Genomic DNA, 27,156 nt, shown 5'->3' on the forward strand with positions numbered 1-27,156 from the left:
CTATCCTGGCCTCTTCATGGACTTAAAATTGAGGCAATGGCAGGTTTGGGTCCCCCTACCCAGGATACCTGGCTTTAGAGTAGCATCTAACTCCATGGGTGCAGGAGTTTTATCAAATTTTTTTCCTGCTTTTGTTTTTCAGAAACAGTTTTGTTTTTGTTTTTGTTTTTTTCCCCTGCTTATTGGTTTGTTGATTTCTAAAAGCAATCTTTGTTCCATCAATCACATACCCAGGGAGACATATTATTTTTATCACCTAAAGAAGGCAGATGCTGAAACTCAGAGCAGATTTATGTGTTGTTGGGTTTATTTATCTGCAGGGGTACCAGAACTAAATCAGCCTGTTGGGTTGATGAGAGAGGAATGAGGTGGAGAGTAATCATCACACTATAGTCGGGAGACTAAGGGGAAAAAAATTACAGTTTGAAAGTTGTACAGAAAAAATATGCGGCATTAGCAATAGCTCAAACTGGTGATCTGGGATAAAGTTTACACAGGAACTCATTTTTAAATGAAATGGAGTTAGGAGACAGCCAGGTTATCAGTGTCATGAGCCTGGTTTGTGGTCAGCAAATATTAAAATGGCAATTATCAGAAATAATTGAGCCTTATGCATAGAGAATGGGTAAATTAACAGAAATGGTCTCGGAAAATGTACTACAGAGACCATTTAATGGCCACCGAATATAAAATTGGCTAGGAATGAAAAGAAAATTCATTTGGGAGGAATTGGGAAGTGAAAAGAAAATGTCATCAAACACAAAGAAGGGGAAACAATAGGAAAGAAAAGTTAAGGCCAGAGGAATTTTGACTAAGTGGGAAAGGAGGGAAGCCTCAGTCATATGTAAATTCTGCAGTTTTTGTAGGACTCTGGGAAGCCAGGCCTTGGGTACAGGGACTTGTCCTCAGGTACACCATCCATCTTTATTGATGGGATGACTCAATGTAACCTGCAGAAAAGCTGCTGGATTCAGAAGAAAGGGGAGTGTTACCAAATTTTAAGCCTGGAAAAACTGCGGTTTGACACCCCTCCTCCTGCATCCATCACATTTTTTAAAACGTAACATGATACTGCTACCCTTGGTTCACTTAAAAACAAAATGTTTTGACTTAAAAAAAAATTTCTTGAAGCCCATCTCTAAAATAAGAGTTTTATTTTAGATACTGTCTAGTCAGATTGCTGGAATAGAAAAGCAAACCTTCTGTTGGAAAAATAATGTGTTTGCTAGACTGTCCCTCATTTGCCTCTATCTGATGTCCCTTGGACCCTCAGTGTTAAAGTTCACCTAGGAAAGTTCCTCCACTTTCTCTCCTTGTTCTAAGCTGTTACTGTGCAGCTGTTCTTCTCCTTCTTCCCCCTCCTCCCTCTCCACCACTGCTGAGCCTTCGACCATGGTGTTCCTCGTTCTATCCCTCTCTTCCGCCCAAGGCTGGTGTGGGGGACTCTGTAAAGCCCCGGCTGCTGGAAGGAAGCTCAGGGGAGAGGGCTGAGGGAGGAGCTCCCCACCTCTACAGCATCACCAGAATAACGCGTCTTTCTGGGAACCAGGGATGGGTCATGCTCACCTCCAGGACTTCCCGTTTATTCTCTTTTTATCACCTCCTCCTCCAGAGATTCCCTGTCTGTGCCTGCGTTTACATGGCACCACCACATTTTCAGTGTACACGGCTGGAAAATTCACCACTTTTAAGTGTCTCTTTATACCATGATATAAGAGAGATTAAGAAAGGGAAGCCTCAAGCTGAACTCCTCTGTCTGGCCACATGAGGGTTTCTGGCTTGGTTCATTTGTGAATCTCCCAAACACCATGAGGACCTGGCCTGGGACTGCAGTAGGCAGGAGGTGTAAGGGTATGTTTAAGAGGTATTTAAAGAGGGGATCTCTTTGACGTGAGAAAACTATACCTGATGATGTAGGCTTTGTCCTTGTAACTATGATAAAGCTTAAGGAAAATACTTAAGGACTTAACTGTATACATGGGCAATAGCTTGAAGATATTTAAGCTAAGATCTTAAATATCTTAAGATATTTAAGATCAGCTAAGATTTTCATTGCCATCCCTTTGCCTTTGTAAACTGGACCTAAGAAAGAGATTCGAACATGAGAACCTAAGATGCTACTTTGCAGTGTTCTGCTCATTTCCCTTTTAAAGGCTCCATGTGTTCCTTAGGGGCAGGTGGCTGGTAGCGGTGCGGACGGGCAGCGGAGAGAGACTGTTGGAAGCAACAGAGGAAGGTGGGGAGGGGAAGGAATCCCAGCTCCTTGCAGTTTTAAAGGGTGTGTCAGGATGCCCATAGACCCAGAAGACATTTCAAGGGGGCTTATATTGGCAGGAGAGATTGGTTTCCTGACACTTCTGTATGTCTTGGTTGAATAAAAAAATAAAACTCTGCATCTGTTCATTTCTTCTTTGCTCAGCAAGTGAGGCTGGAGGTGTTGGCAGCCAACTGCATCCTCCTTGGGTGGCCCCAGTCTCACAGTGCTGTCCTGACTTTGATTGCCAGGAAAAGAACAGGAGAGAAAAACCCTGAGCCTAGGTAGAAATCTATTTTGCTTTTTCAAATTATTTGTCATGTATATAGCTATACTGACAGAACTGTTGGAATATTTGCCTTGTAATTCTAGTAAAGGACCTGGGTATGGTGTGCTATATATGTGTGTGTGTGTATATATATATCATATAATCTCTCTCTTTATATATCATATATCTCATATACTATATGAGCTATATATCCCTATGTAGCTACACATATTTATATATTATATGTAAATATTATATATTATATATAATTTATCAATGGGGCTTAGTTTAGAGCATATATTTGTAAGCCTTTTAAAAATGCTGCCAGCTATTAGGGTTAGGAATTATAGCCAAGTATGAGAGAAAAAGGTAGATTAGTTATTTAATTGAAAAATGATTGGGCATCTAGGAGCAATATTGGGAAAAGTTTTCCAGGAGGAAGCTGCAGGGGGTTTCCATGTAGGAGGGCCTCTGATTCTCTGATTGAAAGTTGGCCTCTTTCTTTACAAAGGGCTGCAAAAGGTATTATCATGTTTGATCTGCATATGGGCTGATGCGTGAAGAATGAAGGGTAATATTCCAGATTGGAAGGCCTACACAGAACCGGAATTGAGTATAGCTCAATACTACTACCACAGTATTTCTTCTCTTTATCAAAAATGTTCTCAACATGCAATTGTTCAGCACCTGTTATATGCCTGGCATTGTGTTAAATATTAAAGATATGAAGAATAACATATGGTGCCTGCCCTAGGGTTCCCACAGCCTAGTTAAAACTTCTGTTTAGAAGTTACAAAACATGACAAGCTGCATCTTTCATTGAGTCAAGATAGGAGAAGGAAGAAGGGAAGAGCACTACCTTGGAGGATGCAGGGAAAAGGGAGGGCAGGTCATCGGGGGCTTCCAAAAGGTATTGGTCCCTGATTGAGACTTGAAGAATGTGTAGTTCCATTTCAGGTGGGCATCGAAAGATGGAAGTTGTGAAGGCAGAGGATATTCCACGAGACAGAAACAGCAGGTAGCAAGGTGTGGAGGCATAAAGTGGTTGGTGTGATTTTATTAGTCCTACATATTGTTCAACAAGGAATTTTGGGCACATATTTGCACCTACAGGTCGAACGTTCCTAATCCAAAAATCCAAAATCCAAATGCCCTAATGAGCATTTCCTTTGAGAATCATGTTGACACTCAAAAAGTTTCAGAGGTTGGAGCATTTTGGAGGTTGGATTTCAGATTAAGAATTCTAAACGTGTGTTTTGCAAGTAAAAATATAGACTCTGGTATTTCTCCAGCACCATCTTTCACAAAGATGAAAAGAATTGCAAAGAATCTCACCATCTCCCTGTTAGGAAAAACAAGCAGATACTCAAATAAAATAGTGTCTAGATTAATTGGGGCAAAAGCAATTAACTTCAGCAAAAAACTGAAGATCCAAAACTCTATCTTTTAACTAATCTTCTTATCCCTGAAAGGCCCTACTTGAGAGCTAAAGAATGTGTTGGGGTTGGCTTCATCTGTGTTTTTATGAAAGACACAAGAAAAAGAGACTTTCCCCACAAGTATAAACAAGGCTAACTGCACAGTTTATGTTATCATCATGCATCATGCCTGTGCATGTGGTGCTGTGGGCTGCCGAAGCCCATTTATCTTCCCTTAGGAATGGAGATGGGCTGAGGGAACAACAAGCCCTGCCCCAAAGATCTTGCAGACTAGAAAATATCAAGTCACTCAACTGACTTCAAAGACCTGTTTGCACAAGGGAAATCTGACCCCTTTACCACAGAATACAGATGCCCCTGTTAGAGCATCTAATATAGTTAGAGCCCCTCAGTGTGTGCTGTGTCCTATTAGAAACAAACACAAATTGATAGGACACATTAAGAAATTCATGTTCTATTTATCTGTTTAAGATTCAACAACCATTCACTGAACTACCTACTATGGAGTAAGTGTAACAGCCCTCCAGGTTGGTATTGTTATCCTCATTGTGCAAAGAAGGCGACTGACATTCTGAGAGCCCAGCTGTCCTAGATTAAATGGCTACTCAAGAGCCTTGCTTAGAGCTGAACTCAGAGTTTCTGACTTCAAGTCAACAAGCTCTTCCCCTTATATTCAATTTATCACTCTGACACTTAGAAATCAGGGTCCTAAAGGGAATGGAATTCGTGATTGATAATTTTTGATAAAAGGAGGAAATAACATTTTCAATACATGAGCTGGTCCAGGTAGGCAGCTGCAGAACTGGGCCAGGGAAGCCTATAGAGGGCGCTATGAAGGGCTTAAGGACACCTGCCTGTCCTGCTGGTGAACGGAAGTGGCATGGAAGATGTGGAACCCAGGCATTTCACTCCGTGAGGATTTTAGCTCCAGGCGAGAGATGCTGGGACAGCAGGGACATAACTGAGCCTGATCCTGTCTCTCTGGCAGTTTTCTGCCTATGCCTTTAATTCAAACCTCTCCATTCTATAACAAAGGCAGAAATGTTCTCTCTGCAGGACTCCGCTGGTGTTATGGATACTATTTCAAAAAGAGTATGAAAGAATTATACAAAGAAAATATTTTCTCCTGAGTTTCTTCTCAAAATCTTGTGCGTGGGGGAGAGAAATATGTAAAAGGAATAGAAAAATGTAAGTAAACAGTGCAAATCAAACCAGTAGGCGAGCTTGCACATCCAAAGATTGCAAGGAGGAAAAAGGGGTTATTTCAGCTTTATGTTGTTCTCTCTGAATGTTTCTTTTTTGTTCTTAATGTTTTTAAGTCAGAGGCTCGTAAACTTGCCAATTCCTGTGAAATGGCTTAGGTGGGATGCACTATCTTCTTTTTTTCCTTCTTCTTAGCTTCAGTAATTCTTTTCTTTCCTGTTTAACTCCTCATTACCTATTTGATCTACAATTTCTGTGAATTTTCCATCACCATCTGGATTCTTCACTTGTCATCGAACATGATCAGCTGTTTAATTTTTGCCTCTTGAGAATATTGCATCCGATTTATGAAGTATAGATCTACTAACCCTGCCACTGTGTGTACAACTATTCATTTTTCCTTATCTGAAAATGAGCAAGGCCATTTGCAATGGAAAATGTATTCTTTGTGGATTTGCTTCCATTCTCAATCCCAGTGATACAGCTTTTCAAAGTGGTGAATTGTGTGATTACCAAAAAGACTTTACTGGAAGCAAAACACTCTTCTAATAACTAGGGTGCATCTTGGTTCAAACTAGTATATCAGAATTCACAAACAGTAATGCAGAAAGGGACTGGGCTGGTAATGTAAAAGATTGAAGCCACCTGGGTGTAAGAGAAGTTCAGACTGTGGCAAGGGTGGAACGTGTCCTCATCTCAAGGAGGCATCTGCCACTCAGCTCCTGTGGGTTGTTTCCACGGCCCAGCATTGCCAGGTCTTCTTATTTTCCAAGAGAAGTTGGTAGTCTTAATTTTTATGTATAATCTTTTTATTGTTAGCCATAATTCCAACAATTTTAAAAACATTGCCACTCAACAACTAGTTTATGGTAAGTGAAGAATGAAGGAGAGAAGCCATGCTCAGATAGCACCAATCATGAGGAAATGACTACTGTATGTGTAGTTTAGAATCTTGCTACATAAAGCGTGGTCCAGTGGCCAGCAGCATTGGTATCACCTGGGTCTATTAGACTTTGGAATCGCAGACCCCACTCCAAATCTACTCATAGTCTGCATTTTAACAAGATCCTTAAGCGATTGGTTTGCACATGAGATTTTGAGAAGCACTGATAACTGTATGAGGTTATGTTTAGAGTAAGGACATCCCTGAGACCCCAGAGGGGCACTCCATTGTCACACACCCACCCTGGGAGGCACCAGAGGAGGCTTTTTAAGCTCTAGGAGCTACTAATTGTTAAGCAGCTGAAGGTTGTGATTCATTTGCAGTTCTCGCTCCCCATCTTGCCTCTCTTGCCTTCCTCCTTTGTCCATTCCTGGTCTTACTAGTTGTGGTCAGTGAACACATTGCTGTTCCCTCCCACAGACCTCTCAAATGTCCAAGGCAACAGCAGAAAAACCACATAAAGAGCTTTAGTCACTTCCTACACTGTCACTCTGTAACTGTCTCCCTTTTCTTTCCTTCTGCCTACCCCACATTCCCTCACTCAGCACCTCCCCCAGCCTCATCCTCTTGTTTGCTTACTTGATGATATATATATATATATATTTTAAATTTTACTTCAATCCTTTGTCCATCACCATTTGAACTGACAACCCCATTCTGGACTGGTTTTCTAACTTTGACCTAGAAGTCAAAGGATGCTTAGGATGCTTCTTCTATGTGCCCTTTTTCCTCTCGGCTCTCACAACCTCATGAAAGGAAAAACTTGCCTGAGACCTGCCTGGTCTCCTGGCCAGTGGTGGACTCTTCTCTGCTTGTCTGGAATCTGGGATGAGATACTCTAATTAATCTCTTTTTTTAATGTGAACTGCTAATTAACTGATAATACTTAATAAGAAACTAAGTATGTGATTTTCCTAACAATACTGACATGTGAATCTTGAAGAAAAAGCACCACTTCTACTTTGAAAATAGCTCAAAGTAACACTTCTGTGAAATCAAGCCAGCCAAGTTTCTATGGACTGGAGTGGCTTAGTGTGCAGTAGGATAGAAAATAATTTACTCTTTTGGGTATAAACCTCACATTTAGAAGGTGCATTTAATTGAAGATATCCTCTTTGACAAATAAGGTCTTTGGGAAATGGGACCTACCAAATAGTTTTCTGGTGTCACCCTACCCCAGGTTTTCTATGACAGGGAGGGGACACTCCATGCTGCCCCCACTTCTTGGCTTTGCAGTGTGAGAATCCTTGGTTTGTGATGCTTCTTGTCATTCTGACCAGGGCTCTCTCTTTCCTGTCTTGGCCTTCCTCCCTCCTTTCTCCTCCTCCCCACTCCCACCAGCCCTTTCATTTGAGCAGCTACATGTAAGCGATCCAGTATCTGGGGATGGCTAAGACAGAGATGTTTCCTACCCTCTTCCTAGCAGGAGAGACAGACATAAGACAATCAATTACATAATACATTCACCACAGTGAGTGCTATGAAGAAGTATAGACATTATAAAAGCGTTTAATACGCTGAGTTGACTCTTGTAGAAGGATCCAGAATAGTTTTCTTAATGCTTGAAGACTATTTAAAAGATGTGGGCAGGGTAAAGAAAAAAACATAAAGGGTAGTTCAGTTTCCCAGAGCTAGTAGCAGTGGGATACCACTACCATCTGAAGGGGAAAGGGATGAAGTGGGTACTAGAACCTGAAGAGAGAAGTGTATGGACAGGACCACCCGAATGGAGCAGTAACATTTGATCAAAGGACAAAATGAGCCCATATACACTCTGAAGAGAGGGGACTGAAAGAATAAAGAACAGGTACCCCAACCTTACTCTTCTTCCCCACTCTGATCTCATACCAGTGCCCCTTCTCTCCCATTGTTCCAATCTAACCAAAAGAGAGCAAGCTTGTCCATTGTTGGAGCCCATGCAGGTCTGCCTCTTGGGGCACAGAGTTGGATGAAAAGGGGGGACAATGAGTGTAGAAAGCATAACCACTTTGAGTATTTTGGCATTTGATCTAAGGACAGTGGGAAGTTGTTAAAGGGTTTTGAGCATTAGCCTCGACTTGATATTGGATGGATTTGAAACTAATTCAAGAAATAAAATGGGAGTTTAATGATGGATTGCATACAATGAGGAGGTAGGGATGTGTTCAAAGTGACTTCAATTTTCTGAGTGGGAATTGATGTTTTCACTGAGAAAAGAGGCAGGCACTGGAGTAACACCAGTGTTCTGGATAAGATCCTGTGTTCAGACTTAGAGCTAGTGAGAAAACTAGAAAAGGAGCCTTGGTGTTAAGTGTGGTGCAGAGGCTGCTAGACATTCTTTTTAGGGTCATCTGGGAAAGCAAAATGAGTTGCTCTCCATTCTTGGGGAGTTAAATGAGTTTTACAAATGTCACCTTACATCTCCTCGGAAGGTTGAGGTATTCGACACAGGCAAGGATAACTTCATTTGTTTTCATTCTAATCCCAAACTGATCATTTGTGAAGAAGCTGCTGTCAAGTTTGGAAAAATAGTGCTGGTTGACGAAATCAGTATCTGGTGCCAGGTTTTGGATCCTGTCAGACTTGTTTTTATTTTTGCTTTGATAACTGACTAAAGCTAGAAAATATTATCAATTACAAAATTTCCTATCTTATTTTCTTGGTCTTTGCTTTTCTTTTATCTTAAGTTTTTTATAAAACCATAAAGTTTTAGAGTTTGAAATCACTTTAAAAGTCATTTAGTTCCATCCCCCCAAATGTGCTCCCCCAAGTGTATCTGTATCCGTTTTATAGAATAAACCAGTATCCTTCCTACAGAATACTTAAGAAATGCTTCAATTCTCTCAGGGAAGGAAGTTCACTACCACAATAGCCCATTCCCACTGCATTCTTTGGACAGTTTTTCAATAGGCTGATCTGACTCTCGGTCATATCCATCCTGTATTTTTTTTTCTTGGCTTTCTAGAGCAATGCAGATTAAATCCTCCTTTTCTCTTCCTTGTGTCCACCCTCCAGTTCTCAACTCGGAGTGCCACGTTCCCTCTTTGGCTGTCTTCCTGCCAACAAACACAGCCTTACAACTCTTGCCCACCCAACGTATTTCTCAACCCCCAGTCTCTCAGAAGACATTTTCCAAATGGGGTGTTTTGAACAAGAACTGATGTTAGCTGAGATCTGTCCAATGCTGGATGCAGTGGAGTCAGTATGTCCCCAGGTGTGCACAGTAAGCTTCCACTGATACAGGTTCCCCCTCCTGTTGCCATAGACCTGCTTCCAGTTATCATCTTCTCTTGTTACTTCACTGCACCTTGGGGATGTTATGTTGTTTGCTTGAATATTTTCGTTTGTGTGGATGATTAAATCTATCAAGCTATTTGTGCCTTCTGGGCAAGTCTGCCTTTGCCATCTTCTGCATGGGCACTTCCTGCTTTCTTACGGGGACTTGAAGACCAGAAGGGGTGATGTTAGGAGAGATGGTCCCTTTGACACGTGCCTGCAACAAAACTGCCCACACTCTCAAGAGTCATTTAGAAAAGGAATCTCTTCCCAATGAGATCTTAGCAACTTTGTGAAATTAGATGAAAACATATATTTCTATGCTGAAAATAACTTATTAAAGGCTTCTCTTGACAGCTCCCACATTGGAGCCTTTCTCGGCTCATTGGTTCTTTAAGGGAAATGGTTAATGCTAAGTGGTCTTTTATATTTCCCCAAAAAATGATGGCTGGAAGAACTAAAGAAGCTCTTGGATCTTTCAGCAGTGATTCTCTGGTGGTAACATGAAAGGAGAACTATTATTATGCCCATTTTATGGACAAGAAAGCTGAAGAAAAGAGGAAATAGCTAACCTACCTATGGTCAAAGAGTTAGAAAGTGGCTTATCACAATATATCAATTTATTTACTTCTCTGTTACCCCAGTAGATGGCCCATTATCTTTTTTCATTTTATGTCCAACACCTGGCCAGGTGGTAGGCATATATTAGTCACTCAATGGAAAATATATTGTATGGCTTAATAAATAGACTTGATTTTTTCCTCTTTCTCTGAAACTCATTTTTAAAAAGGAAGAGGTGCCTATTCTTTCTATGTTGTGTCTCTAAAGATCAAATCAAGCTTGATAATAGAAGGTGATTTTTTTTCCCCAGAGGAACAGAGTTGTTAAGAAATCAAATCATCAACTATTGGCCCATTTATTCTTGGCCTTCATCTGCAGATGATTCATGTGACCTCTTTCTTATAACTGAATTCAGAGCTTATTCAAGTCAAATCAAATGGGACTTGCAAAAGTATGTACATTTCAGTTCAATGCCTAACAGTATAAAGCCAGTCCCTATGTCAAAGGGAAGGGATGGGGCTTAGTGGACAAGTTATAGAGGTATAAATGTAGAATAAGGTGTAAGAATTGTGTGGTAGTGTATAGGCCAGATGATTGATTGAGTGTCAGAAATGTTTCCATAGACTGGTCAGTACTAGCCCCGTGTAGATCTAGCCCTGGAGTTTGGTCAGTTAATATTATGTCAGGGATACTTAGGCATAACAAGTTTTAGCAAACCTTTAGCAAATTACCTTCTTTAATAGGTACTTGTATTGCTTAGGTGGTGAGGAACAGAAGTAGTGATCTCAACACTCAGAATCTATAAGGAGATAATTATTTCATAACAGTACATGTTTTATTGATCTATTATCATCTAAAGCAGTGGTCCCCAACCTTTTTGGTACCAGGGACTGTTTTTGTGGAAAGTAATTTTTCCATGGACTGGGGCTGGGATGGAGGATGGTTTCAGGATGATTGAAGCACATTACATTTATTGTACACTTTACTTCTATTATTATTACGTGATAATATATAATGAAATAATTATACAACTCACCATAGCAGGGGATCTGTGCTCTAAAGCATTTTGTTGCTTTCTCCCATAAGCGAGTAAACTCTGTTATTAGAAGAGAAGACTATAAAAATAGCCTGCTCTTAAAAGTGATTTTAAATGTTATGAAAGAAGTTCACTTTACAAGTACAAAGGAATTTTCAATAACAAGTTGTAGTACATGCATCATAAGCAAAACAGGCCATTTGAAGCTCACCATTGTAGATTTAAAAGGTTTTGAAATATATATTGACATGGTTGAAAACGAAGAATCAAGGCAAGGAGTTGATGTTAGATTTTCACCACTCACAAGATAAATTGTTCATTCTATCTTGTCCCTAATAAAGATATATACTTTAAAGCCATCAATCAAAGAGTAAATAGCATAATATCTTAATTTGAGCTAAATATGTTTAAAGCATCTACATTATTTATGAGCTTGTTACTTGCTGGAAAATTGATCTGATTGGGGAAAATCCACAGAGTTGCATTTTTTTGTTATTTACATTCTAGTGCAACCAGCAATGTGCCCTAGGGTTTCAAACGGTACAGCTGAAGAACATAAATATACTTTAGGGAACAGAAAAAGAAATGGAAAATTTTTTGAGTGATAGATTAGGCAAGTTATATTCAAATCACAGATTTTATTCCCTTTGCTGAAGCCTCAGACAGCAGAGAGTCTGTGGAAATTGCCAGTTCTGGTGAACTCTCTTTAGGAGAAAACTAGTTCTGCTACCAACCAGGGTTAATGTGACCAAGACATTAACCCGGTTGGGACTTGGTTTCTATATTTTTTTTAAATAAGAGATTCTTGATTGAATAATTTCTAAGTTTTTTTTTTTTTCCCCTGATCTAAACAACTAATTCCAAATAGTGTTTCAGTTTTATACTTGAGGAAAAATGGCAGAGCACAAGCTGTAGGGGGCGGTGAATAAGACTCTAAGCCCCTGTGGCAGTTACTTCATTTATGAAAAGAGAAGAATGGATCTTGATTTTATCCACCTCCCAGGGAAATGAGATTAAATGAAGTCACAGTCATACCTATGTTTTTAAAGATGAAAAGCCATGCATGGCCAAGGGCTGGGTGTGAGGGCACAGGGCAGCAGGATCCTCTCTTGCTGGTTTTGCCTGGGTACATCTTATACTTTGGAATATTTTTTACTCAAAAGCTTCCTTATTTGTTACTAAACAAGGATTGTGTGTATGTGTATAAATGTATGTGTGTGTATATATGTGTCTGTATAATGTATGCATATGTACACACACATACACACACATACACATCTACATATTTGCAATGCCAGTCAGAGCTTCTGAGTTGATGTAATTATCCCAAAGCAAAGAAACCTGTTGTTTCACTAAACCAGCACATATTCCTTAAATAAACATGTAATTTATGCTAGGATTTTTTTTAAATATTAAAATGAAAAATTTGAGGATTCTGTTTACTATTTTTAAAAAGTAGGGAGGACTTTGCAATAAGCAGCATCAGATGCATCAGATATGATGAAAACAGAGCAATCATTAGTCTCTTTCCCTACCGTCAGGGAAAACATGTCTCTCTCAGGCTGCAGATGAAAGGGACAATGCAGATATGTTACATTTTACATTTTAGTGAGTGACACATTCTTTCACTCCCTCTCTCCCACCACTTTTTTCATTTTCTATGAGTAGCTCCAAGTTGGAATCATGAGTTAACAGTGCCTTGAATCTGCACATGCTATTCAGTAATAATGCTATTCAATAATCATTGTTTCTCATCAACAAATCAGCAGGGAGACCAAGTCGCTGAGCAGTGAGTATTGAGTGCTTATCTATATGTGGACCTGTATTAATTGCATCTCAGGCAGCTCCATTTGTGAATTCAAAGTGCTGTTCCTTAAGGAAATTATCATCAGGGCACACTAATGGCTGAGCTATTTTGCTTAATTCACAGTGTCCCCATTTAGAATTTCATATTCAAAGTGTGGCCTGGGAATGGCAGCAACATCCCCACCTGGAAATTTGTTAGAAATGCAGATTCTCAGGCTCCACCCTGGGCCTCCTAATCCCCAAGTGTTTGGTCTGGACATTAGAGTATGAGAAGTGGTGATTTAGAGCACTTGCTCTGGACCCCAGCTGCATTTTGAAACAATGAAGGAACTTTAAAAAATATCGATGCCTGAGTCTCACCTACAGAGATTCTGATTTGCTTGGTCTGGGGCACAGCCTGGGCACCATGATGTTCGAAGCTCCCTATGTGATTCTAATGTGCAACAGAACTTGAGACCACTAAATTAGACAATATAGCAGCGCATAGTGGAGGAATCCATCGAACAGTATTATCCAAACTTTGCTCTCAACATCTATGTGGTGCCTCCCACTTGTCTTGGTAGTCTGTGTTATAGTTCCCTGTAGCAACTCTCCTCCCCGCTCCTCCCACCTCAACGCACATCTGATCCCATTTGCCCTTTAGGACAGACTCACCTCCAATGTCTTCTTTCCCAGACCACGGTTCTCCTTACCTCCTCTGAACCCTTTATCGCTTTAGCTTTCTTACAAAACTAGTTATTTTTTTACTTAGTGGTCAGTTACTTACACATACTGCTTATCCCTCCTCTCAAGCTGTGGGCTTCTAGAGGACAGAAGTCACATCCTCTTAGCTCCTTTGCACCTAGCAAGCCTGAGCAATGTGTGCATGGAACAGAGGTGGGAACAGAAAGGACAGAAGGCAGAACAGCCCAGATGGGGTGTCTCTTTTCTAATTAGTCAGGTGAGAGGGCCATACAAAGAATGTGTGGGTGGAATTTAGGACCTAGATGAAATAAAGGAAAGAGCTTTGTAAACCAAGTGAGAGGATAAACACTGAGGACACAGTTGAAAGAGGGATAGAGGTGAGAGAGCAGTGATTAGATCCAGTGAGCACTAAGCTAAGCATGGTTTTCTGATAGGAGGAGAAGTTGGGATGCCCAGGGAGTAAAGAAAGGTGAGGAGCTGAGATTTCTCAGAATGTTTTAGGGTCCAGACCTCCCAAGATGTTGGTGCAGGCTGGCCAGCTCTGCAAGGGCAATTGTCATTTGGGGTACATGGAGGCTTTGGTGAATGTGGCTGAGTCTCACACTACTTTCGTTGCTTCTTTCCTGCCTTCATTGCTCTCTCCATCTTCTCCCCTGGGTGAGCTTCAGGTGGGTCAGAGCAGCTGAGTGGGGCTCTGTGCCGAATGCAGGCCCTGGAAGTGATCCCCTGTCACACTTGAATGTGCTGGCATGCTCCTCAATCGTGGATGTGATAGACACATAATCAGGATGCTTCATCAGGTTCTCACCTATGTGTGGTTCATCTTTGAGTAGATCTCTGCCTCCTACTGTGTGTCAGCATTGTGATTTATGCCCATTCCATATTCATGCTTGGGATTTATATCACATTTCCTCTAAGAACCTTGAAGCACTTCACAGAGGGAGGCTTGATCCCCTGCAGGCAGCTGTGTAGCCTGCTGCAGCAGCAGGAACTGACACCAAATGCAAAGGCGAATGAAACCTCCAGAGGAGGCTGAGCAAGGTTGTTGTGCTGGCAGGCAAGTGGGCAGCGGAGTATATGGCAGTGGGCTCAGTTAACTTTGTTCTAAGTGTTTCAAGGTCCCGGAACCTGGGACCCCAGCTGTGATTAAAGAAAAGTGTATTTCATCACAATCTTTTGTCTGCAGGCATTACTATTCTTTAAAAAAGATGTGATGGCCACCTCTAGGCCCACAGGAGGCCAGATGTAGAACTGGCTTGATAGGAAATCACAGAAGACATGGTGCTTTCCATATTTTCTTCCAGCCAAGCTAAACATCTAAAAGGAATGTCTTCTAGGCCATAATGGCCCATTGTGGATATGTCAAAGACGTTCTACAAGGAACGGAGAACACAATGATTGGCTTTTTGAATCTGGGAAACCAAAGCAAAGCTATCTTAAATTTCCTACTTAGTATCAAATAGTAAAAAGTAAAAAGGAATGTGTGTTTAAATCGCATTTTGACGACGACTTTTTTGGGGTTCCCTTTTTATAAAACAAGAATCATGATGGCTGCTCAATTGGTGTGTGTGTGTGTGTGTGTGTGTGTGTGTGTGTGTGTGTGTGTGTGTAAAGATTTAAAAATATATAAAATGCACTGATATGGTGCTTGGCACAGACTAGGTACTCAATAAATGTTTTTTCTCTCTCCCTCTCCCCTATGTATTTTTATTCTTACAACAGTCTTCTTAAATTCTTAGGGACAGTGAGCCCCTTTCCAATGACAGGTAAGTGCCCTGAGAACCACAGGGTATAACAGATAAGAAGAGAGAAGAGGCCAGGGACAGAGAGAACTGTGGGGGTACAGTTGTTTGTGTGATGGCCCTTGAAGACAAAATTTTGGGGTGGTCGAGTGTCCTGGCACAGAATTTCCTGACATCAACACACTCACACCCTTGACAATGAAACCTCTCCACCTGGCTCACCACCTTCTTACTACCCCCACCCCATTCCCTGACCAGCCTCTTCTTTCAAATTAGGGACAAAAAAATCAGATGCAATTGTCCGTGTCCTCTAAAGACCGTCTCCCTCCACCTCTTTTAGAGGAGCAAGGATTAAAGCAGGTAGTGAGCAGTCTTCGTGGATCCTTGTTCAAGATATGTGATATAGGAATGGACAGGGGCTCACCTGTCACCACAGCAGAGCTGAGTGGACTTCACCTGGCCCCTCATTTTCTTCTAATATGCCCATAAGCCATCCAATTAACTCCCTCATCATCTTTTTCTCCACAACCCTCTAATGAAACAGAAGGAACAAAGTCTGGAGACCAGTGGGAATAGTGGGGTAGCCCAAGAGGGCTGGCTGGCATTGTAAGATCTAAGCACCCACTCCATCTAGAGCAGGGCTCTACAGGCTCTTTAGACCCCTTGGGGCAGAATAGACCATACTGGGCTCTAAGGTAAAAGGCGTAAATGGAGCCACAGCTCAATCAGGACAGGCCTCGCCCCTTCATCTCTACACTACACGCAGGTGGAAACTTGGGTGGCAAATTGTAGTGGTTCCCTGGATTGCCAGAGGGGAGATTTCATTTGTCCATTAGATTTTGTACTGTTTCAAGAAGAAACCACCTTCAGGAGGAAAGGTTTTGCAGTCTAGGGAAAACAATTGGAACCTGGGACATCCTACATATAGATGGAACATTGTGGGCAGTGCCCTTACTTGGATATGTCTTTCAGGTTCAGTAAATATGCCACCTTCCTTTCAGAGCCTTTCCTGAGTCCTTAAGTAAAAGGGAGCCACCTCTCCCCTGTGAACGTGATCTGCACCTCACAGAGGACACTCAGCACTTTCTGCCATGTGCCCTGCTTATGTAGGTGACTTCTCTCCCCTTCCTGAGGGCAGAAATCATGAGTCTGACTCAAATTTGCATTTCTCTAAGAACATAGTAAAGACTTTTATGATAGCAAATGCTTGATATACATACATGGAGAGTGAGAAACAGTGACAAAAGAAGAGTGATTTCTTTGACACCTGTAGGAAACATGTGGTCCTATAGACCCTCTAAGACCCTTATCATTCTACCACTCAAAGTCAGACGTACCACCTCATGCCACTAATCTTAATAAATCAGAATTATCATTTGATAATTCCTGTGAGGGGGGCCATGAAATATGAGCTTCCTCACAGCATCTCCTTACCACTTTGCAGCCAACTAAAGTCTCCTTCTCTGTCTGGAGAAGGACCTGCCCCCTCATAGCCAAACATCTCAGAAGGGTTGAACATGTTGCTCATCTCAATTTTCTCATTTTCCATGGGCCATTCCGCCCATTCTAATCTTGTTTTAGTACCCATACTCTTAATGACTCTAAATAAAATGGCTCACTTGGCAACATTCAACCCTATTTATTATGCCCTTCTTGAAACACTTTTTTCCCTTGACTTCTGTGACACTCTTCTAAATTTCTATTCATGTCTTCAATGACTTATTCTTGGTATCCTCTGTTGGCTTATTCTCCTCGACCTGCCCTTCAAATCTCAGAGTTCCTCAGAGCTCAATCACGGGCCCTCTTTCACGGTATGTTCTCTCCACATCCAAGGTTGCGATAATGTACACCATACAGTGTCTGCTCTCGAATCTGTCTCCTAAGCAAACTCTCCATTGAGATCTCAATCCTTATATCCAGCAGCCAGTCACATCAGCTCCTCAATCTCAACATTTCTAAAATTGAATTTGTCATGGCTTCCATGAAATAAAGTCCCCCTTCAATGTTCCCCAGCTGATAGAGGTATGCATGCATACATTCTATACTTCTTTCCATGGTACTTAACCACAAAATGAATAAAATAACAAATTATAAATGACCTATTTAACTGACTTATCCAATAGAATGTAAGCTCTTTGAGAGTAGGAATGATGTCTATTGGTAATTATTTATTATATGAATGAGAGAGTCAAAATTAATAAATTCATAAGTGAAGGAATGAATGAATTTGGCTAGACCTTCCCAATGCCATCCAGCCCAGAAGTAAGAATTTATGAGTTCTCCAGTGGTGTATTGAATGCATGCTGTGGGAAAAAAAATATATAGCATTGGAACTATCCATAAAATGTGAACAAATAAATAAGGAAAGATACCTATCCAGAGGAAAACATTTAGGTACAGAATTCAGAAATTTACATGCAGATCATAACTTTCATGATGACCATGAAAGATCATTTATGACTAACTGATTTTGGCACCTGTAGGTCCAGGGTTTTCCTACTGCTGAGGAAGATGGTATGGTGGCCTGTTTCGCATGCTTTCATGGGCAGGGATGTGGCTCTTCTGACAGTTAACATGACTGGTACACACAGCTTTGTCTCCAAACTGACAACTTGCTTATCCCTAATAATTCTTAAAAAATGCGTTTTCTGGTGATCTAGTCATAATTTTGAGGGCTATTTTTTAAAAAGAAGAAGAAGGAAAGGAGGATAAAAAGGAGGAAGAAAGGAAGGTTTTTCTTTTTTTCTTTTTAATACTAAGATTAAGATGGCACATTTAAAAATCACCCAAATGACAGAATCTTTGGGAACTTTTTGTTTTGAAACATTTTCACAACATGGCTTTAGATGTGGAGCTTTCATAAGGTGAAACAAGCTCATGAAATTTAAAATCAGTATGTGTATCGTAAACACTCAGTAAAGGGTGTGTGGAGCATTTCCCCCAAAGTCCCTCTTATCCAATGCCTTCCATTCCAGTGAGTGATTTCCATCCTGGGAGATTCTACTCTTTGAGGGCAGGTCAAGAATTTCTGCCTTTGCATCCTCCATAGCACCAACACGGTTTTTCAAAGAATAGCATTAATTGGATATTTGTTAAAATCAGTGTTATTAATGATTTTGCTTTTTATGAGGCAGTTTCTGCTTCTGTCCATGCCTGTAACCCAAGCCATCCCTAACCTCAGACTGACCCCTGGAGGACAGCTCACTCAGTTTGCCATCTTCAGGGCCCTGCGTGCACTGCCCTTCGCCCATTCCCTCTCCCCATCTAATTCCATCTGTCCTGGACCCTGTGCCATCCGAAATGCCTTCGTCAAGTGCAAATAGGACAGGCCGGGCGCGGTGGCTCACGCCTGTAATCCTAGCACTCTGGGAGGCCGAGGTGGGCAGATTGCTCGAGGTCAGGAGTTCGAAACCAGCCTGAGCGAGGGCAAGATCCCGTCTCTACTATAAATAGAAAGAAATTAATTGGCCGACTAATATAAATTAATTGGCCAACTAATACATATAGAAAAAATTAGCCTGTCATGGTGGTGCATGCTTGTAGTCCCAGCTACTTGGGAGGCTGAGGCAGCAGGATTGCTTAAGCCCAGGAGTTTGAGGTTGCTGTGAGCTAGGCTGACGCCACAGCATTCACTCTAGCCTGGGCAACAAAGCAAGACTCTGTCTCAAAAAACAAAACAAAACAAAACAAAACCGAACATACTGCTCTGTGAGAATGAATATGGTGGCTGCTAATGGGTGGCTTCATTTTTTAGCCTTTCAGTTAATGTATTTATAACTAACTGGTTTTTATTAATAATAATGTAGCAACAATAACAATAGCTACCATTTATAAGCATGTCGGACATATAGTAGATGCAGAGTAAATATTGGCTTATTATAGTTAGCATGATACTGACCATTGTTACATTACATTGTTACACAATGACCGTAATGAGCTCATACTAGCCTGGGCTTTTTTATTTTTATTGTTTTTTATATTATCTCAAGAAAGTGACTGGAATTGTAGTTAATTTAGTCCAGGAGTTGATTTGGAGTAATGAGTCATTTACATTCTCTTTTTTAAAAAAGTAAACTGCCTATGTGTTTGTGTGTTTTTGTGCATCCACACATATGGCATGTTTCTCCTGATTTCAAAAGGAATTCAAAAGAATCGTAGAGTCAGTGGTTAAGTGTGTAGGCTTTGGCGTCGAACTGTCTGGATTCAAATCCAGGTCTGTGACCTTAGAAAAATTACTTAACATCTCTGGGTCCTAATTTTCTCATTTAAAAAAGGATAATTATACTACCTAACTCATAGAATTATGATTAAATGACACAATAAATGTCTATTGTGTTCATATTAACACTCTATTGTACATTGTTTATTTTTATTATGGTTGCTATTTTAAAAGAACTGGAAAAATGCAAAAAAGCAAAAATGTCATTTAATTCAATGATATAGCCACTATTAACATAAACATTGGGCCATATGTTTCTAGTTTTTCTATTCATATATATGTCTAAATATATTCACTTTTTATGAAATTAGAAATTATTATTATTTTGTTTTAATAATATATTTTTCTGTGCCCAGTATAATTTATTTTGTATATCACTTTATAATTTATTTTATCAATTTCTTTGTGCCCAATATATATTCTTACATATAGTTTTAATGGTTGCATTTTAGTCTCTCATATTGTATGTTCTATTATTTATTCATTGGACATTTGGTTTGCTTTGAATTTTTCACTACCATAAAAGTGATCTGAAGTAACCTAAATACACACCTTTTGGTACATATTTGATTAATTTCTTGGTATAAATTTATAGGAAACCATTTAGTAAGCTATAGAATATTTTTAAAAATTAATACTTTTGAAATAAACTGCCAATTGTCTTCCATAAGGACTTTAATTTCATTTCCAGTAATAGTATATGAGTTTTCTAGTTTCCACATAACCCTGCCAAGTCTGGGTGGTATGCATACATTTTTTTTTATATTATCCTATTAATGGCTTCTACACAAAATTGAGCAAGTCGTTTTAATTCTGAGCCTCAGAGCCTGTAAAATTAACTAATGGGTATAGAATTCAGAAATATCATCACAGATCATAAAGTTTATATTGATTCCAGAGCCCATTGATGTTCAACGTTGGAAGTGTAGTTCAAATGAGAAAGAACTATACTGAAGTTGCGCTAACACCAGGAAAGGCTGAGGGATGAATATCGGGGAGCATTTCTCTGGTAACGCCACGATTGTCCATAATGCCCCAGTACTGATCAGATGTGCAGATTCCAATTCAGAGAGTGATGTGGATTACAGATATAACTTAAATTTCTGATTATTTTTTATTGCTATCTATCCTGCTAAACTGCATGCTCCATGAGGGTAGGGATCTTTGTTCACTGATATTTCTTAAGCACTTAGTACAGAGCCTGATACATAGTAGGAGTTCAATAATAAATATTTCCTGAGTGGATAAATAAGCTGAATGATGCTACCCTATACCTGTCAAGTGACTGCATGTCTGGTAACTGGCAATATTTCCTCCCCTGGGTAAGTGTGGAGGAGCTGCCATGAATGAAGCCTCTTGCATTTGCCTCTTCCTACCTCTTTCTGCTGTGTCCCACTGGCATAGACTTTTAGATATTTAACACCTTTGGCCTGGTTAAGATACTAGAATCCACACTCTGAAAGCAATGTTGAGCCTCTGTGCTCTAACCCATTGGATTGGCTTAATAGGTCAACTCAGAGGGTAGTGTTCCTTTCCAGTTCTTCAGGATGTTGCATTGCTGCCCCTTTGGACTACCTAGAACAACTACCCCATGGGGTCATTGAGAGTATATTATATGAGATATCACACAAAATATAGAATCGATGTTCTGGGCAATAAAAAATGGTGGTTAAAAGCCCAGGCTCTGGAGCTAGACCCTCTCAGTTCAAATCTGGGCTTTACAGCTTACTAGCTGTGTCACCTTAAGCAAATTACTTAATCACGATGTGTTTCTCATCCAAAAATACAAATAGCAGCACTTACCTTATAGGATAGTGTATAGATTAAATGAGTTAAAATGTGTGAAGTAAAAGTAGTAAGTAAATGCTACCTGCTATTTTGATCATTATTAGCTTCGATGAACTCACTGAGAAGTTACTATGTTCTACACACCAAGTATATATTATTTCAGTTAATTCTGAAAACAACTCTATGGGCTACTATTATTATCCCTACTTCATGCATAAAAATATTGAGGTTCAGAAAGTTTGAGTAATACCCTAAAATCATATAGCCAGTAAGTGGCAGAGCCTGAATTTAAATGCAAGTATGTCTGAAATATTCTTTCATAGAAATTTTTCTCAATAGAATTTGAAATGTCTGCAATCTTGTTGACATTATAATTTCTAATATCTGATTTTTAGGCTTTTTAGCCATGCTGGTGACCTCAGAACATTTTTCAAAAAATTAACTTTAAATGCATTTAAATATTAATATTTAAATATCCATTGGTTCAATGATCTATAGTTTCTGAAAACTCTTACAGTTCTTAAATTATACTATGGTCCAGTTCACTAATCTCTGTATTTCCTCTACTAGGATGTTAGTTAAACCCATCAGTCAATTAAATAATACAAATTAAAAATTAAAACCTGCAGAATGGCAAATGATATCCAAAACAGACAATTTGCATTCTATGGTGTAGGGATAGTAAGGTTATAAAACCTTTCCTTGAAAGATAAAAACACAGCCACTTCTGTATTCATTTTCAATAGTGAGTTGAAGTTAAACATTCTCTAACCTAACAGTGATTCTCTGCCTAAAGCGGAAGTGTCCTGACACCAGGAGTAGTGGAGACTCACCTATTGAAAATGACTAAGTGCCCTGCAAGCGGCCAATTTCCTTCTCATCACAGTGACAGACTTAAAATTTGAACTCTTTTCAGACACCCCCAGCAGATAAAACAAGGAAAACTGAAAAGCAATCCATTTACAGATGTCAACACAGCTGCTATATTTGTGGGCATGATTTACTGTGCCACATTTGATGGATTATTTTTTTATATCCTTGACATTTATCTTGTTTTCATTGAAATATACTATAAAGTGTTCTGTTACCTTTTGCCAGGTGAATGAACTGTGATATTTGGTAAAAGTGTCTTTTATAGGCGAGAGATTACAGTGCACAGAGAGCTAGCATGGCCTGAGTTGGCAAGAGAGTGGTAATTTTTGCATGATACACATTGGAATGTTAGTTATGACAGCATGGGTTTACACAGAGTTTAACTTGATGTTTGAAAATCTTATTTTTCTCTTCAACAGGCTAATTACGTATGGTTTTGTGAAGGGTATGATACATGCTGGCCAGTTGAAAAACGGAGACTTTCATTTCACTGACTGTTTATTTTTTGGTTCACTGATGTCTGCTACAGATCCAGGTAATTGCTCAAATAATATGTTTCCTTCTTTTAAAGACTCACACATTTAAATTGAATGTTTCTCCCAATACCATCACCTATGTCTATGTAATAATAATTCCTTATTCCTCTTGACTTGCAGTTGACACATCTATTAGTAACAAAAAGAAACAGGTGAATATTCTAACAGTGCTTAAGAAAGTGGTCAGAAAGCAATCTCAGTAGTGAGACAGACTCTGTAAAGTTATTGCAATTTATTTCTCTAGAACAGGTAGCCATTTGAGCTATAGTTCTTAATTTTTTCCATTGAACATATCCTATCTTCTTTCAAAAATGATCTATTAAATGACCTAAAATATTTTTAAAAATTGTTTACTAAGGAACTTTTAAAAATATATCCAAAGTAGGAAGAATAGTAAAAAGAATTGCCATATACTCTTCAGCAATGATCAAAGGTGGCCAATCCTTTTACCTATATCCCTTCTACAAACACACACTTCCTCTCAACATGAAATCTCAGATGTCATATCATTTAATTTGTAAATATTTTGAAAAATTATCATTGCCATTATAAAACCTAAAAATATTAACAATCATTCTTTAATAATATCAAAGATTTAGTCACTGTTCAAATATTCCCATTATTGTTATCATTATGGGTTTGTATAGCTGGTTGTATAAATCAGGATCCAAACTAGGGCTACACATTACAATTGATTGATATGACTGTTGGGTCTCTTTTAATGTATAAGTTTCTCCTCTATTTTTTAAATTTTCTTATTATTTTTTTTTAAAAGAGGTAATTTATCTTGTGATTACATTGAATATGGTTCTTTAAAATGTTCTTTATGCTCCAGTGGTTAGATCTACAGGCTTAATCAGATTGGTGTTCAACTTTTTTGGCAAGATTACTTTAAAGGTGGTGCTGTGAACCTTCTGTTGTATCATATTGGGAGGCAAATTGTGATTAGTGACTCAGCTGTCAGCCTGATCCATACCATTACTGAATTGCTACTCCAGCAAAGACCACCCGAACACACCTGTAGTTGAACAAGATGGTTTTACTACATGTTGCAGTGAAAAAGAATACTCACCATGGGGAACCATGAGACATCTCAGTGGGTGTTAGAAAGGACTTAACATAGGAGTTGCGTTTATGTTTGGTGATTTTAGGGAGGTTTTAAGAATCAAGGATTTTCTCTGAATTAGATGTCATTGGGAAGTAGGAATAAGTCCATAATTGGACATCTTAGTTAAGTCTCATTTGGAAGGAGGAAAGACTGAGTTGAGCCTAAAGCTACACTTGGTAAAGAAGCAATGGTCACTCATAATAGCCAGGATAGGGGGATGTTTGGGTCAGTTTTGTGGTTCGTACAATGTTCATTATTTGTGTTATGCATAATTAAGTAGAAGTCATGCTTTTGTCTTGATCCATCATGGTCACAAGTAAACTTGCCTAACGTCATTGTGTGATGTTGTTTATGTTCAGCAGGACCAGGTCCCAGCAGACAGTTTCAGGGCAGTCTTGAATGTCATGAACTGCTTTTCTCTTTCTTAGGATGGCCCTCAGACCAGCAGCATTGGCACCATAGGTTGACTTTTTATAAATGTTCAACCCCAGACCTAGTGAATCAGAGGCTAGAATTTAAGTGATTCAAATGCATATTAAGGTTTGAAAAGCTCTACATTTTAAGAGTTCCTTGTTTTACCTTATGGCATTAGTACCCATTGTTACTGCTTAATCCAGTATTTATTGGAGCTTATAAACTAGTGGTATGCTAATTCAATCGAACCTTTTGCATTTATTACCTTGTACTATCCTTAAGGAAGTAGTTTTCAAGTTCAATTATTGCAGTACCTGATGGTATAATTTCAACAACCAAAATAAAATAAAATAAAATAAAATAAAAACCACAGTGAACATGATCTATCCTTTACCTTTATTTACTAATTTTCAAAATAATGTGTTGTATAGCATCCTCCATATATTACCAATGAAATGGGCTTTTAAAAAAGTATCATTATGAACACAATGGATTTTTACATAGTTGATACATTTCAATCTACTGTTGTCATTATTCTTTTAGATAATCAAAATACTCTATATTTGGCAAATGGGAGCCTCTTCAAGTTTCTCCTATACACTTTTGCTATGATCCCAATAGTTTTTGATAGTTTTCCTACTTTTGTGTAGGACTAGATATTACGCCTTTGTATTGCATATTTCTTGCACCCTGACTTAGAATCAGCAACTTCTTCAAAAAGCCTATCTTCTTTCTAAGAGTGAAATTTATTTAGAGACAACAATCTGGGCACTAAGAGTTTACATTGCTGCTAGATTGGTCATAGTTTCCAGACCTTTGTCTTTAAGGACAAATTGTATCATATTATATTTTCATGTTCATATTAATATTTTTCAGTTAAAATTTTGTATTATAGGAATTTTACTTAACAGCTTTGAAATTTTATTTTCATTTTTCTTCTGCCTACTTTTCTTTTTCCAACACATTAATATACTCTCTTACTTGCTTAAATTAAATCTCTTACTTGCTTAAATTAAATCTCTTACTTGCTTATGATGATTTGAAAAATCATAATACACATATTATTCAGAAAAATATGGTAACTGAGAACTGATTAGGATTTCATTGTGGTCATTGTTAACCTTTGGATATATCTGACTCGTGATATATAGTTAAAAATTAGTCTGTTTTAAAATCACTTGAAATAATTCTTTTGTATGGTTAAACTTCAAGTCAATACACAATAATATTCATTTGTTTATTTTGCTTTTAATTTTTGTTTTAAAATTAGATTAAATATCTATGGGATTCTAAAATGCAAACCACAAAACAAAATAAGAGAAATATAGCTTCTATCCCTATCCCCACTACCCTAATTTCCAACCATTTTGGTTAGATTTTACCTCACCCCCTCTATTTTTAAATTTAAGCAAATATAAAAACATGCACATATTCTATGTGCTACTATACACATGGTTCTTCACCTTACTTCTATTTGATTAACAATATTTTTTGGAGATTACTTCACAGCAGCATATAAAGATCTTTCTCTTTATCAGCTGCAGTTTATCATAGTTTATTCAACCAGTCCTCTATTAATGGTCATTTAGGTTCTTTCTTGTCTTTTGCAATTATGAATGGAGTTGAAATTAATACACTTGAAATTAATAGCTTTTCACATTTTGCCAGTGTTTCTTTTGGAAAGATTTCTAGAAACAGATAAAGGTAAATATATTTGTAATTTTCTTAGACACTAAATTCCTCTTTATAAAGTTTGTACGATTTTGCATTCATACCAGCACCTGTTCTTCACAGTCTTACCAATGCAGTAGGCTAGCAAAATTTGGGAGTTTTATCCTCATGGTAGGTGAGGATTTATATATCCCTGTAGTTTGACTTAGTACTTCTCTTATTATAAGTTGAGCATTTGTTCATATGTTCAGTGGACATATGAATTTTTTTTTAAAACCAACTATTTATAAGGTGTCCTTTCCAGTAGAGTTGTTGGTCTTTTACATTTCAAATTTTAGAAGCCCTTAATATATTACAGTTATTAATTCTTTATCTTTACTGTAAGTCACAAAAATTTTCTTTAGTTTGTCATGTTTTATTTTGCTTATGGGTTAATATATAACGGAAGAGAATGAACTGAAAGTGGGTCTCAGGTGTGGAACCCATGGTGTAAATTAGAGCCCGAGTGTGGTATACAGGAATAGACTGCTCTATCCCCAGGGTGAGGGATGACCTGGCCACCATGTCATTACTGGAATATTTTACCTTAGGTTCATGCCACCCTAGGGAAATGCAGAAGTCTCTTGGAAGCTTCTGGAAGCATGGACTCAAGACAAAGTATTTTTATCCCATTAGTGATTTGTCATTAGTTTGTTCTCTTCTGCCATACATGGGCATTCGCCTTTCAGGATCAAGTCTCATTTCAGGTCACCTTTGCACAACTCTGCAAGTTGAAAAGTACAGCATCCATTATTTCCTCGTCCCAATGCTGAAGGCTGAGTTTGTTGTATATTCTATTGAGTGACTCAGCTGGCTCTAAATACAATTGAGTTGTGTTCAAGCTTTACTTCTTCTGTGGCTGCTGATATCCCTGAGGTTATGTTTACACTACACAGAAAAACTGATTGAAATGGGGAAAAAAAATCCAACTCAGTAAGATGGTTATTTATCTGCATTGTGTCAAACAACTGAGCTTATTGAACTTTTTCAAATACAAAATTGGCTCACAACCATAAAGAGAATACTTGGACCCAGGTCCACTTTCCAAGTCTGGCACCAGCCAGCAACCACTTAGGGCAACCACTTAGCCTCTCTAAATTTTATGGATTCTTGCAAGTGGAAGATACTCTCATCTCTTTCAACTCCTTTATTTTACAGATGAAGAAATTGACTCCTCATCTGTAAAATGAAAAGTTTTAACTAGAGCTCTAATATCCTTCCAGCCCTAATGTTCCATGATTCTTATTTCTGTGAGATTGGTTTTTATTTTAAAGCAAGCTTTTGTTTTAAAGAAAGTAGAAGTCAACCCATAGCCTG

General features: G+C 38.8%; 1 protein-coding gene across 1 annotated transcript in view; it reads left to right on the forward strand.

The window, feature by feature from the left end:
• SLC9A9 (solute carrier family 9 member A9) overlaps positions 1 to 27,156 on the forward strand; it is a 541,491-nt gene that overhangs the window by 115,473 nt on the left and 398,862 nt on the right. Inside the window, exon 5 of the mRNA XM_076004836.1 lies at positions 22,491 to 22,606. Within this exon, the coding sequence (XP_075860951.1) occupies positions 22,491 to 22,606 (116 nt within the window). The remainder of the gene's footprint in view (positions 1 to 22,490; positions 22,607 to 27,156) is intronic.

The sequence above is a fragment of the Microcebus murinus genome, chromosome 1 (assembly GCF_040939455.1).
Source record: "Microcebus murinus isolate Inina chromosome 1, M.murinus_Inina_mat1.0, whole genome shotgun sequence".
Classification (NCBI taxonomy): Eukaryota; Metazoa; Chordata; class Mammalia; order Primates; family Cheirogaleidae; genus Microcebus; species Microcebus murinus.